The sequence below is a fragment of the Athene noctua genome, chromosome Z, assembly GCF_965140245.1.
Source record: "Athene noctua chromosome Z, bAthNoc1.hap1.1, whole genome shotgun sequence".
Classification (NCBI taxonomy): Eukaryota; Metazoa; Chordata; class Aves; order Strigiformes; family Strigidae; genus Athene; species Athene noctua.
Window position 1 is genome coordinate 13,362,232 of NC_134077.1, and position 14,544 is coordinate 13,376,775.

Sequence of the window (14,544 nt, forward strand, 5' to 3'; positions counted from 1 at the left end):
GATTAGAGCTTTTTTTTAAAAAAAAATTAATAAAGGACATCAAGGCTTTGGACTTTCTACTTTAAACAAACATTCATTTTTGGGCAGTATTTCTTCAGACTGATTAGAATGGTTTAGAAAAGACTTTCTCTAATTTAACAGTCTAATTTATGTGCAAAAAGACTTCATCATTAGTTGTTTTAAGAGGACAGGAATATGTAGTTTTTCAGCTAAGCCACCTGATTACATGTTGTTTGTTGAAGTAAGTTAAAGTTGAAAATTTGAAAGAGAAGAAAAGCATGAAGTGTTAAAAGGATCATGGAAAAAAAAATCAATATTATCTTTTATGCTTTCTCATATGGAAACTGGACATGCAACAGATGGTTCCACAAAGTCTTCAAACAAGTGCAGTATTTAAAAGCATCAACGAAAAACTTTTGCTATACCTTTTAACATAGCAATCTTCGGGCCACTTCTTTTTGCATAAAGGTGGCTGCCTCCTTCTGTCGGACAACTTCTTTTTCTAGAAAAAAAACCTGTGTGTAATTCTATATGATCTTTAAGTGAGCAGTGTCCCTCTCGTCTGTTATTTACATGCAGTTTGTTCAGGACACTTTGGAAACAGTACACAGTAAAGCAGTATTAGCTGCAAAGATGCCCTGCAACAGGTAGTCTTTACATAAGCCCTGTGAAACAGAGGAACAAACCTTACCCTACTAGAAGTCTTTCACAACAAATCAAATCCAGCTAGCAAGTCCAGGAGGTCAGTAAACCTGTGTTGAGGCAGATCTTTGTTTCCAATGACCAAAAGCAAAAACAGTTCAGACAAAGACCTGTGTCAGAAATTACATCTTGGACTCCAAAAGATGCCTGTTGCAGACTGCTGTCCAGTGAAAATGCATCTGCTATACTTCATAATGCCAGAAATTCATTATGAGAATGGTTCCCACAAGCACCCATCCCTGCAGTTGAGAACACCATTCTACATTTAGCAGATAATCAGGAGCAAGGAATAGGATCTGTGCATCAGATCTGTGCCCATGCTACTGAGTAGTTGTGTGTCCTGTGCAATAAGTCCAGACATGGCCCCACTTCTCCCTAAAAAGGAGAGCTCTTACTGATCTCTACAAGATGTCTGAAGTAGTGGTGGCTAGAAAAAAATCTTATAACCTCCTAAATTACACCATTCCCCTTGTTCCCAACTAATCGAAAAGCTAAAATCTATGCTGACAGGAGTGTTACGATACGTTTTTAAGTACATTTCATCCAGAGGAGTCTCTCCAAGTATAACACAATGCCTCCAAGCTCAGGCAGATACTGGGACACGAAGAGTGAAGAACACTAGCCCCAAGCAAGGAATGGACAAACTGCAAGGACACTGCATTTCATGCAGAAAAACTGTGCTCAGACACCTGTTTAAAGTGGGTCATGTATGATAGGAGGCTGATGGAGGTTCATCAAGGACATGCAGTCTTTGGAAAAAAATAAATCTGAACATTGAGCCCATATCAGCGCATTAGCCCCACAGCACAAGTCCAGCGCTTCTCAGAAGAATTAGAAATCTGTGATCTGCCCAGAAATAATAAGGTAATTGTAGTTTCTTTTTAGAAAGTTCACAGAGAGTTCAGTATGACTAAGAAATCTGGCACTAATCACACTGAAGGCAAACAGCTTTGCCAATACTACTCTATTAAGGGTCAAGTATTCTGAGCAGATTTCCAAACTCCTGCAACAAAAATGTTTCCTAAATGCATCTTAGTTTTCTGGGTTTTCTATTTCAACTGTGGAAATATGGTTTACAATTGTTCAAGGCTACTGGTATTCTATAAAATAGAAAGGGATGACATGTGACATGTAACAGTTTAATTTTAAAGCTTGCTCTCAAAATCAATACTGCAGCAATTTAACATTTACATTACCAAAGCTTTTGTTGACCGAATTGATAGCAACAGTTGAAAAGTGCAATAGCATCACACACAGTTTGATAAGGAAAGCTGTAGGCACAGAGAAAGAGCAGAATATATTTCTCTACAAAAGTAAATGGTTAGAAATGCTGAACTAAGTTCAGTCTGGAGCCAGACTGAGACTCCTCAATCTGTTGAGTGGTTAAGCAAACTGTTTCAGTCAAGACATGGAAGAGACCACAGTCTACCCTTTAAACTACAGGAAAACAAGTGCAGTAAGCAAGTATGGTGTAGCAAACACTATTTCTTTCCCGTGGCACAAGGACTGAACAGAAAGATGCCACTGAAACAATGAAGGAAATTTTTCCCTTTTTATAATTTTGACTCATATTATTTGGAAAATGGCTTGTCACAGAACTTTAAAATTTATTGAGTGAGGAAGTGTATCACATTTCTGATACCTTTTGGTGGCAACAAGTGACCATCACCACGTTATAACAACAATCTCCCATTTCCACATTTTTCTCCCTTACCTCCTGCACAACATGGGTACTTATGGAAAGCACCTTATTTCAGTTAGTAGGAGCTAGGGAAATACTGAAGGTTAAATTCCAGTGAAAAAAAGAAAATGAGAAAAAATCAGGGACTGAGAAAGCAAGTGCCAGTACTCTGCCAGCACTAAGCTTTCTCTGCCCCTGTACAGAACAGACTTTGGACCCACTTGGAAAAAGTTTTGACTCTGCTCTCATTTAACTGGAGAGGAAGAGTTGCACAAAATACATTATTTTATTCCCTTCTCCTCTACCAATATTTCTACTGCCTGTAACTACAGTCTAGGCAGCTCCCAAGGCCAATTCATCCCAAAAGTCAAAGACAGCATCTTAGGATAGGATGTATCAGCCTTTGACAATGACTGTTCTATTCCACTAACTATAAAGGGAGACAGCTTGTAACACAACTAGCTAAAGCTCAAGTATTTAACTGCTAGGCTACTCAAGTTAAGAGACAAGAACCTTATCCTGTGTCCTTAAAATCTGAAGTTCATGTAATAGTAAATTTATCTATTAAAAATCTGTATGCTAATGAAACCTATAATCCTTTTTCATCGCTTAGCCAGGCTACACATTTGCACCTGCCCATTTGTTAGAAGTAACAGGATTTTTGACACCAAAGTGAAATGAACACAGAAGTCTTAAATTCGTATGTCAGATGCTAGAAACCCAAAGTTGACGGGTTCTTATCTCTCCAGCACAGAATCCAGACATTTTAGAAACAGGTCTCTTTTTCTGGAGAAGGAAAGCACAAGACAATGGAAAAAAGTGTTATCTTATTTCTGATTAGCTTTCATAAACTCCAGAGAGCAACTGGAAAAAAAAAAAAAAAGTCTTCATGAAACCTAAAAGAAAGTTAGCATCTTCTGCTTTCATTTCATGAGCTTGTTTGGGGGTGGGAAAAATCTCTTGATACCAGACAGCAGCGATTGTTCTAGCAATTCACTGCTAGAACAAACCAGCTATCATGTCTTTGTTTCCCAGGTACCACATCCCTGAAATGCTGTATCTCCTGCTGTCTGTGCAAGCAGGCACTCATTGTTTTCAGATCATGCAAACTGTTCAAGAGTTTAGAGACTCCATGTACTCCTGCAAACTGTTTGTTTTGCTGTTCCTGCTTTAAAATACAGGTCATTCTGACTGAATGTATCTATTTGCTCTTTCTTCATGACAAGCATCTTTTAAACAGGTTAGTGCAACCTGTTCGTGGAAAGAAGAGGGATACAGGGAGAAAGATGCTCTTGCCTCTACAATGAATTAATCTCAGTTACTACAATTAAATGTGTGAATTTACCATCCTAAGAATAGTCTCTGTGTTTTGGAGAAACCAACAAAATTAAGCTGAATAATAACTGATGTGGTTAAATACAGAATAAACAAATATGGAAAAATGTCAGCATCGTTCTTTAAAAAAATATGGAAGCTAAAGAGCATGTACCAGGGGTTCTGTCAGCAAGCAAGGCTGCTTACATTGGTCACAATGTTCTTTCAAAAAAAAGACAGGCCATGCTTTGAGTATAAAACAGTGTCCTGGGCTTTATTCCCCTCCCACTTCCAAGTGGTGAAACAAAGGACTTCACTGTCAAAAGCCAAGATTAACAGTTTATGCTGTACACTTGCAGACAGAAAAGTTGAAGAAAATCCTCTGGCACTATCAAGTTAATAATCAAAAAGCAAGACCAAGATATAATAAAATCCTGCACTCAGACATAACCCTTAGGAAGAGTAACAGGTAACTATTATCTGAAGCAGCTTAATGGCACTCTAGTCACCTGTTAAATGAATGATGCCACTAAGTCATCATTCAAAAGACTTAGAAACAGTTTTGCACAGATGATTCTGCTTCTTCAGCCCACTGCACCCTTCTATTCATTTCACACACATTTCACAGCACCTAGCCTCTGTCTCCTCCCTCTCATCACAGCCTTATCCCATCACAGCTCCAATGCAAAATTGTTCCAAATACAAAACTTTCTGCTGTAAGACTTATAACTCCTCTACAAACAAGGATTTGGAGGTCCATGTACAACCCAAACTAATCCTAACTTCTGATCCGTGTGGAACTCATCTAGCAAATCTTTTCAATGCCACAATGAGGGTAAAGCATATAACAATTTTTATATAATTAATGTTCCAATGCAGTATTCTCAGAAATCTGTTTTATACCCTAAACCTTTCTTTCCTTAGTTGTATATTACAGCCCACTGCAGCAATCACTGGCTTGCAGTCTAAATAAACTCAATTACCCTCCTTCTAAATGACAGCAGCCTGACCACCTCACCAATCCAAGAAAAAGAAGTCTACCTATTCAATTCATATCAGTCTATTCTGTAGTACTGAGTCAGGAAGGGCTCTATTACATCACAGGATCTTCATTCACAAACTTCACAAAACTCCATTTTGCAGCTCACAAAAAAACCCAATACCTTTTGGCAGACTGCACGAAATCAGAAAGAAACTGGAAGAGATCTTTTCTTATCCTGTAGAAGGGAGGATAGTTCCTTCTCTCTTGAATTATGTATCTCAGAGCACTGTCAAGTTTCTAAGATAACCTATTTAGAAAAACAAAAGAAATCCCAAAATCCTTAGGTTCCTCTCCTACAGGCACAAATGATTAGAGAAATTATTTATAAAGTTCAGGGACATTTTTCATTTATCATTTTTGCCACTTCTCACACAGATTTCAAATAATATAGTAAGACAGCAGCTTGCAATGTACAGCACTGTAACGCTGCTTTCAAGATTAGCACTCAGTTTTGCACGCAGCTAATGACTGAGACATCTGGCAGTTGCCTAAGCAGCAGTGGAGCACAAACCTAAGTTTTTATTTACATGATTTATCACAATGATTTTTACCCAAATATCTGAAACTGCTAAGGACATTGCAAATTATAAATTATTTAATATAATCATTGCAAGAGCACAGGACTGTAACTGATGCTAAAGTATTACTGCATGTAGATGAGATAGACAGCAAGCAGGTTGGAGCCTGGAGGTTCACGTGGTTGTTGCCACGGTAAATGTGGTGGGCATGCTGCACAGGGCTTCTTCCAAGAGGTGACACAGTCCTTGAATTTAAAAAAAGCGTGAAAAAGACTGAACAGGAGGTAAGCATCCTCTATGTATTCCCTCCCACACTAATTCCTCCCTTTTGATTTTGCCTGTGCAACTAGTCTTTTTATTCCTTGCCTGACAGACAGGTTAGTTCTGCCTAAAAGGTTACTATTATCATCACCCAACTTCATGCACTGACTTGAAAGCACTGGGGTAGTTCAACTATTCCAAGCAAAAATCACCACTACATTTTAGCCTGGGCACACAAAGGGTTTCCCAAGTATACATCTTAGAAATGACTCAATTGTCTAAGATTAAGTTCAAAAACCAAAAAGAATCAGAGCTCAAGTAAACAAAAGCAGACATTCCATATGACGACTTTCAGCCCACAAGGTTAAAATATTTGATTCTGAAATCCAGTGCCTACAAGACATGGCAGGCAACTCTTCATCAGTTAAGCCCCAGTCCAGTGGGTACAAAGCTAGGGCTGAGAATACAAAATGACCATGATATTTAATCTATAAAATAGAATTCATTTCTACAATTAAATGTGAACTGTAAATTGAAATTGTTTTGCTTTAAAATGATCCCAAAAGGTATTACTCTGGGCTATCTGTGATATGTGGGTGCACCAGACTTCTGCCATCAAATTTAACAACATGAAGTACTTGAGGTCTTGAAAAGGGAGAAAAGTCAACTTACCACTTTTTAAATGTATTTATGCACTGAGTATTCCCCAAAGCCTGAGTAGCACCAAAACCAAGAATTATCTCACTTTCCTTTTTAGTTCTGTATTTCAATTCTAACAAGAGCAATTGCTCTTTGACAATGCATGATGTAAACAGGAGATGACACTGACTTGTTTTTTCCACTCCCTTCTGAAGAGCTGGCTACCACAGAAATGAGATAACACAGCATAACACACAAAATAAGAGTTAAAGCCTTTAGAGAAAACAATGATTATTATATCCTGTCACAAAAGAGCAAAAACGTAATGAAGGAAATGCTTTCTTTCCCCACGTGCTTTTTCATTTTTTACCTTTTGTGACAGTCAAGCAGATTACTGCTTGACCAAAAGCGGACATTACCTCTAAAGGCTTATCCAGTCAAACACAGAAACATAAATGACAGTATATTACTTTGTTAATTTGTAAGACACTGCCTTTGTTAGCCTGGAATATCACAAACATGTTACCATCAGAAATAGTTCTGTCACATTAGAATGAATAACACATAAACACAGAATGGTTTGGGTTGGAAGGAACGTTGAAGACCATCTATTTCCAACCCCCCTGCCATGGGCAGGGACACCTTCCACTAGCCCAGGTTGCTCCAAGCCCCGTCCAGCCTGGCCTTGAACACTGCCAGGGAGGGGGCAGCCACAGCTTCTCTGGGAAACCTGTGCCAGTGTCTCACCACCCTCACAGGGAAGAATTGCTTCCCTATATCTAATCTAAATCTACCCTCTGACTGTTTAAAATCATTACTCCTCTTTCTATCACTACACCCCCTGATAAAGAGTCCCTCCCCATCTTTCCTGTAGCCCCTTTAAGTACTGGAAGGCCGCTATAACGTCTCCCCAGAGCCTTCTCTTCTCCAGGTTGAACAACCCCAACTCTCTCAGACTGTCCTCACAGGGGAGGTGCTCCAGTCCCGTGATCATCTTTATGGCCTCCTCTGGACCTGGTCAAGTAGGTCCATGTCTTTCTCATGCTGGGAGCTCCAGAGCTGGACACAGCACTGCAGGTGGGGGTCTCACAAGTGTGGAGTGGAAGGGGAGAATCCTCTCCCTCGACCTGCTGGTCACACTTCACTTGATGCAGCCCAGGATGCAGTTGGCTTTCTGGGCTTTGAGCACACATGGCTGGCTCACAGTCAGTTTTCAGTACTCCCCCAAGTCCTTCTCCACAGAGCTGCTCTCAATTTCTTCATCCCTCAGCCTGTATTGATTCTGGGGATTGACCTGACCCATGTGCAGGACCTTGCACTTGGACTTGTTGAACTTCATGAGGTTTGCACAGGCCCATCTCTCCAGCCTGTCCAGATCCCTCTGGATGGCACATCCTGCACCACAAGCTTGGTGCTGGAAAACTTGCTGAGGATGCACTTGATCCCACTGTCTGTGTCTCCAACAAAGCTGTTAATCAGCACCTTTCCCAGTATGGACCCCTGAGGAACATCACTCAGCACTGGTCTCCACTCGGACATTGAGCCATTGACCACAACTCTTTGAGTGCGACCATCCAGCCAATTCCTTATCCACTGAGTGGTCTATCCATCAAATCCATGTCTCTCCAATTTAGAGACAAGAATAGGGGGGACAATGTCAGATGCTCTGCACAAGTCCAAGGTAGATGACATCAGCTGCTTTTCCCTTATCCATCAACGCTGTAACCCGGTTGTAGAAGGCCACCAAATTTGTCAGGTGCAATCTGCCCTTAGTGAAGCCATGATGGCTTCACCAATCACCTAATATCAGATAGGCAGTTTAAATCCAAAAGCCTATTAGAGCAAACTTAGCTAGTCTGAGTGATGAAATCTCAGGGAAGCTATGCTCGATTTTTCACAGCATCCAGGTACAGCCAGTCTTTTTCTGTCTCATTCTGCAGGACTTTGAAGGAAGATACAAGAGGCAAAAAGTGAGAGGCAGAAAGAAATCAGCAGGCCACACAAAGAAAATTCACAGCATGATCACTGGTACCTCCTATCTCCTCTTCATACTTAAAATTGTTTCTTACAGATGTTATTTCATGCATAAAAGAAACCTTGAAGACAGTAGACAAGAACATTTCCTTACTCTTCAGAGGCAAATCTAAACTAATTCCTCTCATTTATCCCAGTAGTCACCAGAAGAAACAGAAAATCTGGGAGCTATTTTAGATTTAAGCCAAAGCAGACATCAGCATTAGATGTTCATGGCTTTTCAACTTCAGGCTTATTTGTCTAACAAGTAGATACATTTTTATTTGATAAAAGTAATAAAGAACAGAGCTCATATTAAATCTTACAGCTTCCTCTTATCCTTACCTACTCAGCATCACAGAAGACTGAATAGCTTCCCCATAGCCATCGGGTTTCTAGTTTCCCTGAGCTATGATTTCACTCTGCTCCTGGTCTGCAAGCAAGAAGTGGGAAGTGGAGCTGAGTGGTTGTTTGCTTCTTTAATTTATCAATTCAATTAAACAGCAGTAAAACTTCAGCAGCAGTTGTGACTGAGGATTAAAAACTCCTACATTCCTCCTTTTTTTCCCACCCCTGGAAAAGAACCAATTAGTCTTTAACCATTAACCTGAGAAAAACAGAAACACATCCCTGTGTATTTTGCAGCTCTATTTGTACTTAACTGGGGCCGTATTGCATTTAGGTTACTATTCATTCTCCCTACCAATACTGTACCTTTCCTAAAGTTTGGTGCAGACTCAGCTTGAAGTCCTCAAACATCAGAGAACTGATGCAAGATCTGTAAATTTCTGGTATGAAGCCAATCAAGTAAATGATTTCCCTAAATAAAGGAACTTGTTTTGGAATGAGGAGATGACAACTACCTACTAGGTATACTCTTCCTTTCCAGGATACTGTGTAAGTTTTTTTGCCAAAAGCCATGATGCTGAGAATTAATGCGCCAATATTATTTTTACTTATGCTCCTACATAAAACACCTTGCTGTTGATGCCTTGCACTCCACTTTCAGAACAACCAAATAAAAGTCCTTAAATATTTTGGTAACTATTACAGAGACTCTAAAAATCCTAAATTTAAACCATGGATAAGAAGTGGGATATTTTATGTTGATGACAGCACTTGCATGGAGTGAGAATATTTTTAAAAATAATAATGGCTGCAATTTTCATCGTCCCAGATAATCAAGAATTCAAGTCAAACTCACTGAAAAGTCCTGACTGGAGAAAAAAGTAAGGGATAGAAAGGATCAATAGTGTGAAAAACACATTCCAGCAGTCATAAGGGGATTGAATTTTCAGAAATGAACCCAGATGCGTGGCTCCCGAGGTGTTTTGACTGAGATGCTCTCATTTTGCATAATCTCTTTTTACAGAATTTGCAAAAAGCCTTGCAGAAGGAAAGGCACATACTACTGGAAAATAAAAGCTGCTTGAAAAGATGAAGGAAGCAAATAGGCAGATATCCAGCAATAGTTGTACCATTCAATCCACATGCTTGTTCTTTTTCCATCAGGATCGCTCGTCTTCTCCTTAAAGCATTTAGAAGGACATTCGCCCCATAGATAATATGGGGATGGGGTGTCCCCTCCTCCTGTGGATGCTTTTTAATGGGCTCAATGAAGTAGTCTCCATGGGGCAGATGGAAATATCCAGTCTGAAAATAAGCACATAAGAGTTAATCTCAATTGTCCATTACTGGAAGTCAAAAATAAAATAGACCCTGGTTTTTCTTATAAGCCAGTCATTACACTGCAGAAATACAAAACCAACAGGTTTTCAGCATTTATTTTGCTGTACGCATCAAGGTTGCTTTGTACCTCACAAACGTGTAACAGGTCCAAAGGGGATTAGAAAAAAAGCCTTCTTTCTAATAACCTGAAATTCTGTATATGGAGGCAGAGGCTCTCATATTTGTACAAAGGCACTGAAAGGTCAGAAGTTAATTTGTCAAACATGATGCACTAGAAGGAGCTGCATCTTGCTCTTCTGGTGTTTTCCATCCATTTCCCAGAGAATAAATCCTTAATAGAAGCTGTTTTATAAGGGCAAAGCATAATTCTGCTCCTAGCTGCAATTCCACAGTCAGATTACACAACCCATTAAATGGGCTGGCCTGTGCCGTGCACTCTCAACACAGGCTACAAACCCACCCAGCCCCCAGGTTTCCAACAGAAGAAACAAGCAGCTTTTTGTGAATTATAGCAAGCTATTGTGATCTTATAAAAGACCTGCAGAACAAAGGCTGTAACATTTCTCATGCTGTAACTTCTGTATCAATCTCCCAGCTTTGACTGCGCTACTGGGCCTTTGATATCCATCTGGACTACACAGGATTAGTTTACACCTCCCTCTGTCATGATCTAAGAGACACATGCAACCAGCATTTTTGCAGGGACTGCTAACATTGCAAAACCATTGTGTAGACCCTCCTCTTCAACGTGTACAGAGCAGTACTATATCGAAAGCAAAGGACCTACTGACATCCCAGAGCCCACACTGGGTATGTGACAGGAGACTGAGGTATCCCACTCTTAGGCTTTGTTTCCTCTTCACTTTCCTGCTGTGGTCAGTGTAGCCTTCATAACTTGCTCTGGAGCAGGAAAAAAATGCAGCAACACTGCATTCCTGCAGCTGCTGCACTCAAACTTCCAAGGACAGACAAATTGAAAAAACCCTTTGAAACACTCCAGGGTCTTACAGTTTCCCTGGGGAATTGGGAAAGCCAGTATGAGGGTAAGGACAAGAGGCAAATCAAGTGAATGGCGGAAAAGCATTCTTAAAAAATAAACAAATGTAGGCTTTACATACTATGAGCCCAATCAGTGAGATCGCCACACAATGTGCTTCAAAGTCCCCTCTACCAGATAGACACCTTCTGCCTCCACTCTTGATTGCCACAGACCCAATATGTCACACAGCAAACTTGTACAAATAAATAGTTGTGAATTTCATTTCACAGAGTTTGCCCAGCAGTATTTAAGAGAAGAAATTCTTTCTTTCTAGTTTTCCAGTGCAAGTCAAAGTTTAAAAGCCAGAGGTTGGCCTTGGTTTGAAGCCTTGGTTACACCCATAAAATTTCACAGGTTCAGGACTCACAGTCACATATTTGCTCATCTGGGATTACAGTTACTGCTTGCATGTTTAGTTTTATTTTTAAGAAAAATAAAATCAAGACTTTGGATTCTTAAACATGAAATCTAAAAATACTTTAGGTTTCTTTTTAAATTGTAAATCAAAACTACTTTTGATATACAAGCTGAGACACACCACAAAAGCAATAAATCCCATGTTTAGATTGGATAAAGATGTCAAGCAAGCCTGAATCTATAGAGCAGAAATGCCTATACAGAGGATAGACCAGGAAATCAGTAGATGTGGCTTTCCTCATCCTGCTCAAGGAATCAAAGCACTGTCACAAATCTTTGACCATTCCTTTTCATTACACATGATTTGATCCTTCCTGGATGTTCTGAAAATCTGTGTTATTTGAACTTCTTTTCCTGTTGTGCTTTTTAACCCCATGGGAACCACAAAGAACTAACCATCTTCACTGCAGACCCTGATTTTATAGGGCAGGCTGATTAGTCACCGGGCTGGCTATTGTGTCAAAGTTGCCTCTGTAAGAAGAAAGGTCAGGCGATCATATAAAAACAAAGTATGTAAGTAGCAACCACATTTATCAAGCTTCCCCTGCAATGTTTGCATGTTAAAATTCAGCTCCCCATCCAAGCTGTATGGAGCAGGGAAAAAACCAAAAATGTATTATATTTCATATTGCACACACACAGAGACATGGCAGTAGAGATTGTTCAGTGAGCCAGCAAACACTGGCTACTACAGAACCCAGCTTCAGACATTCCCACTGATTTTTGCTTTATTGTTTTCTTAACATTAACTTTTTCAGTATGAAATATCTATTTTCACGGTCTTACACATTTTTGCTGTAACAACTCTATCCCAAGCCACCACTGTTCCAATACAGCCACAACACCTCCAACCAGCTGGCATTCTGCAGATAGCATCTGTTAAGTTCAGTGATATGACTGTACCATCCCACCCACCTGCGAAAGAAATCCTGCCCCTCTTCCTCTAGATCTGGGATGAAACTAGGAGTTGTCCCTCTTGCCCCCTGCAGCAACTGCTTGTCTGCACTGGCTTGTGTACTGTTCTTGTCAATGTCATTGTAGTGATTTCCAGGAATATGTTTTCCTGGACTTCCAGGAATAGTGCTTTCCAGGATTACTTGACCCATGCCTACTGCATGTGCTTCATTCTTTACATTGGTAGATAACTGAGTATGGACAGAAACACAGTTAGCAACACTATCCTCCTCTGTGTTGTAATTACTGCCTTCTTGTTTGTCTCCTCTTTGTTACACGAGGCAAGGTCCAAGAGAAGCCTCCTGCACTTCACGAAGAAAAAGTGGAAATTTTTAACATCCCTTAATTTCTGGAAGTGGCCGTGTCTATGTGTCAGATCTTCCCTGAAGAAAGCAACCTCAGGAGTGTTTAACTTCTACATAATAGCATTAATATTTGTTCATTAAAAGAGGTTAGTAACAGCCAGAACTTCCATACCTGTTGGCTACAAGACTGCTGAATCTTGGGAACATAAAGGCTGCTCCCACACTGGACATCCAGACTGAAGTCACTGGAGCATGAACAAACAAGGCTGATGACTGATTTTACCAAGGAGACATCCAAACTTTGCACCAACTCACAGTCTGACTTGCCACAACAGCTCCTGATACCTTGAGACTATCAGAAAATCTCTAATTACTGAAAAGCAACTTAGTCTGTAAAGTAGCAAAACTAAGCTGGAGGTAGATAGAACTACTGCCAGCTCAGAATAAAACAGGAAGAAACCTAGGTATATTTTCAGGTTATGCACAACTCCTCATAGTTGGTGTGGCAATACCACTGGGCACACCCACACAGCCATTTCAGCATTCATGCAATGGTGCATCCCCACAAACAACTGATGGGATGGCATGGAAATACATAAACCAGCTTTGTCACCAAAGAGAGTGCAACTGTACCTGTCAGCCCACTGACCATGCATTTCTGAACCACAGACATGGCTTGTTGCAGTTTCTGTGGTTTTAGATCTGACCTCACAGTGACCAATAAAAAACCCTTTTAATTTCAGCCTAAAACGTGGTTCTTGGGACAGGAATATGCTTCCTTCACTCCTGCTGCTTCTTGCAGGGTTGAAAAGTATAATATTAATTCAAGGCTACAAGTCAGTAGACCACTGTTCTGCATCAAGCTCTTAGTTTAATCCAACAAAGCATTCAGGAACAAGGTATCCTTGCCTCTTTCCCATTCCCACCTACTTGTTCCTGCCACCACATTATGGCCATGAGCCCATCCACAGTGCAGTCTGAGGAGGGAGGAAGGAGAAGAAAGGATACACTGAGCCTGTATTGCTTCTAAACTCATTGTAACATGAACCCTGCATCTTGATTTAATTTATGGAACAAACTTGACGTTTGTCACGAAACTGAATGCACATTCAGCACCTGGGAACCCTCATCAAAAAACTAAGTTATAAATCATTGCTGTTGTGCAAAATTTTCACCTGTCTTCTGTCAGTCTACAGACTAAAGCCCCGCTCTACTCAAAGTATCTAAAAAATCTGCAAAGAAAGGTTGGGGTGACTCTCTGTTACTGTTCTTACACAAAAGATCCAGCAGAACATACAGTTTTCCAAGTACTAGACTTCTAGATAAGGTGACAGATTGAAAATTGTAACAAAAAAATAATCTGCTCTGAAAGTTCTCATGGATCTTAAATTCTAGCAGTGAGAGAATTTCTTTAAAAAACACTGCCTGTTCTGTCTGTAACAAATTCCCCAATAAAGTAAAATACTTATAAGCAATCTTTCACTTGAACTTTGTGCTCTGTGAGTTTCTGAAAAAGTGTGAAATATGGATACAACCATCATCACTTCAATACAAAATAAGAGAAACACCATTACATCCTACAAGGTATTTTAGTGCTATCTACACTCTCCCCAGTAAAGAGAGCTGCCTCAATGTATTTGTTTCCTGTTACAGTACAAAGACAGGACACTGTAACCAGGCCAGATGGTCTCCCTCTGAATGTGTCAGTCAGTGTATTACCAAACATCCCTGAGTACTCCCCTTCCCTTGCAGTTTCAACATAAGGGTATTCTCTTTCCATGTTGCTAGCCCAAAATCAGTGCATGTATTGCCCTAATTTATCTTGCAAGTGTAGTTCTCATGGTGCTACAGCATGTGGAGAAGGTAAGCTGGAAGAGAAGATGAAAACAGGAAAAGTAAAATAATTTGAATAGATTCTCTACTCCCAGCCATCAGTCCAAGAGGAGATAAGCATTCTTGAGACCTGTGTC

General features: G+C 40.1%; 1 protein-coding gene across 1 annotated transcript in view; it reads right to left on the minus strand.

The window, feature by feature from the left end:
- ADAMTS12 (ADAM metallopeptidase with thrombospondin type 1 motif 12) overlaps positions 1–14,544 on the minus strand; it is a 171,182-nt gene that overhangs the window by 98,148 nt on the left and 58,490 nt on the right. The window contains exon 3 of the mRNA XM_074932675.1: positions 9,649–9,823. Coding sequence (XP_074788776.1) covers positions 9,649–9,823 — 175 coding nt within the window. The remainder of the gene's footprint in view (positions 1–9,648; positions 9,824–14,544) is intronic.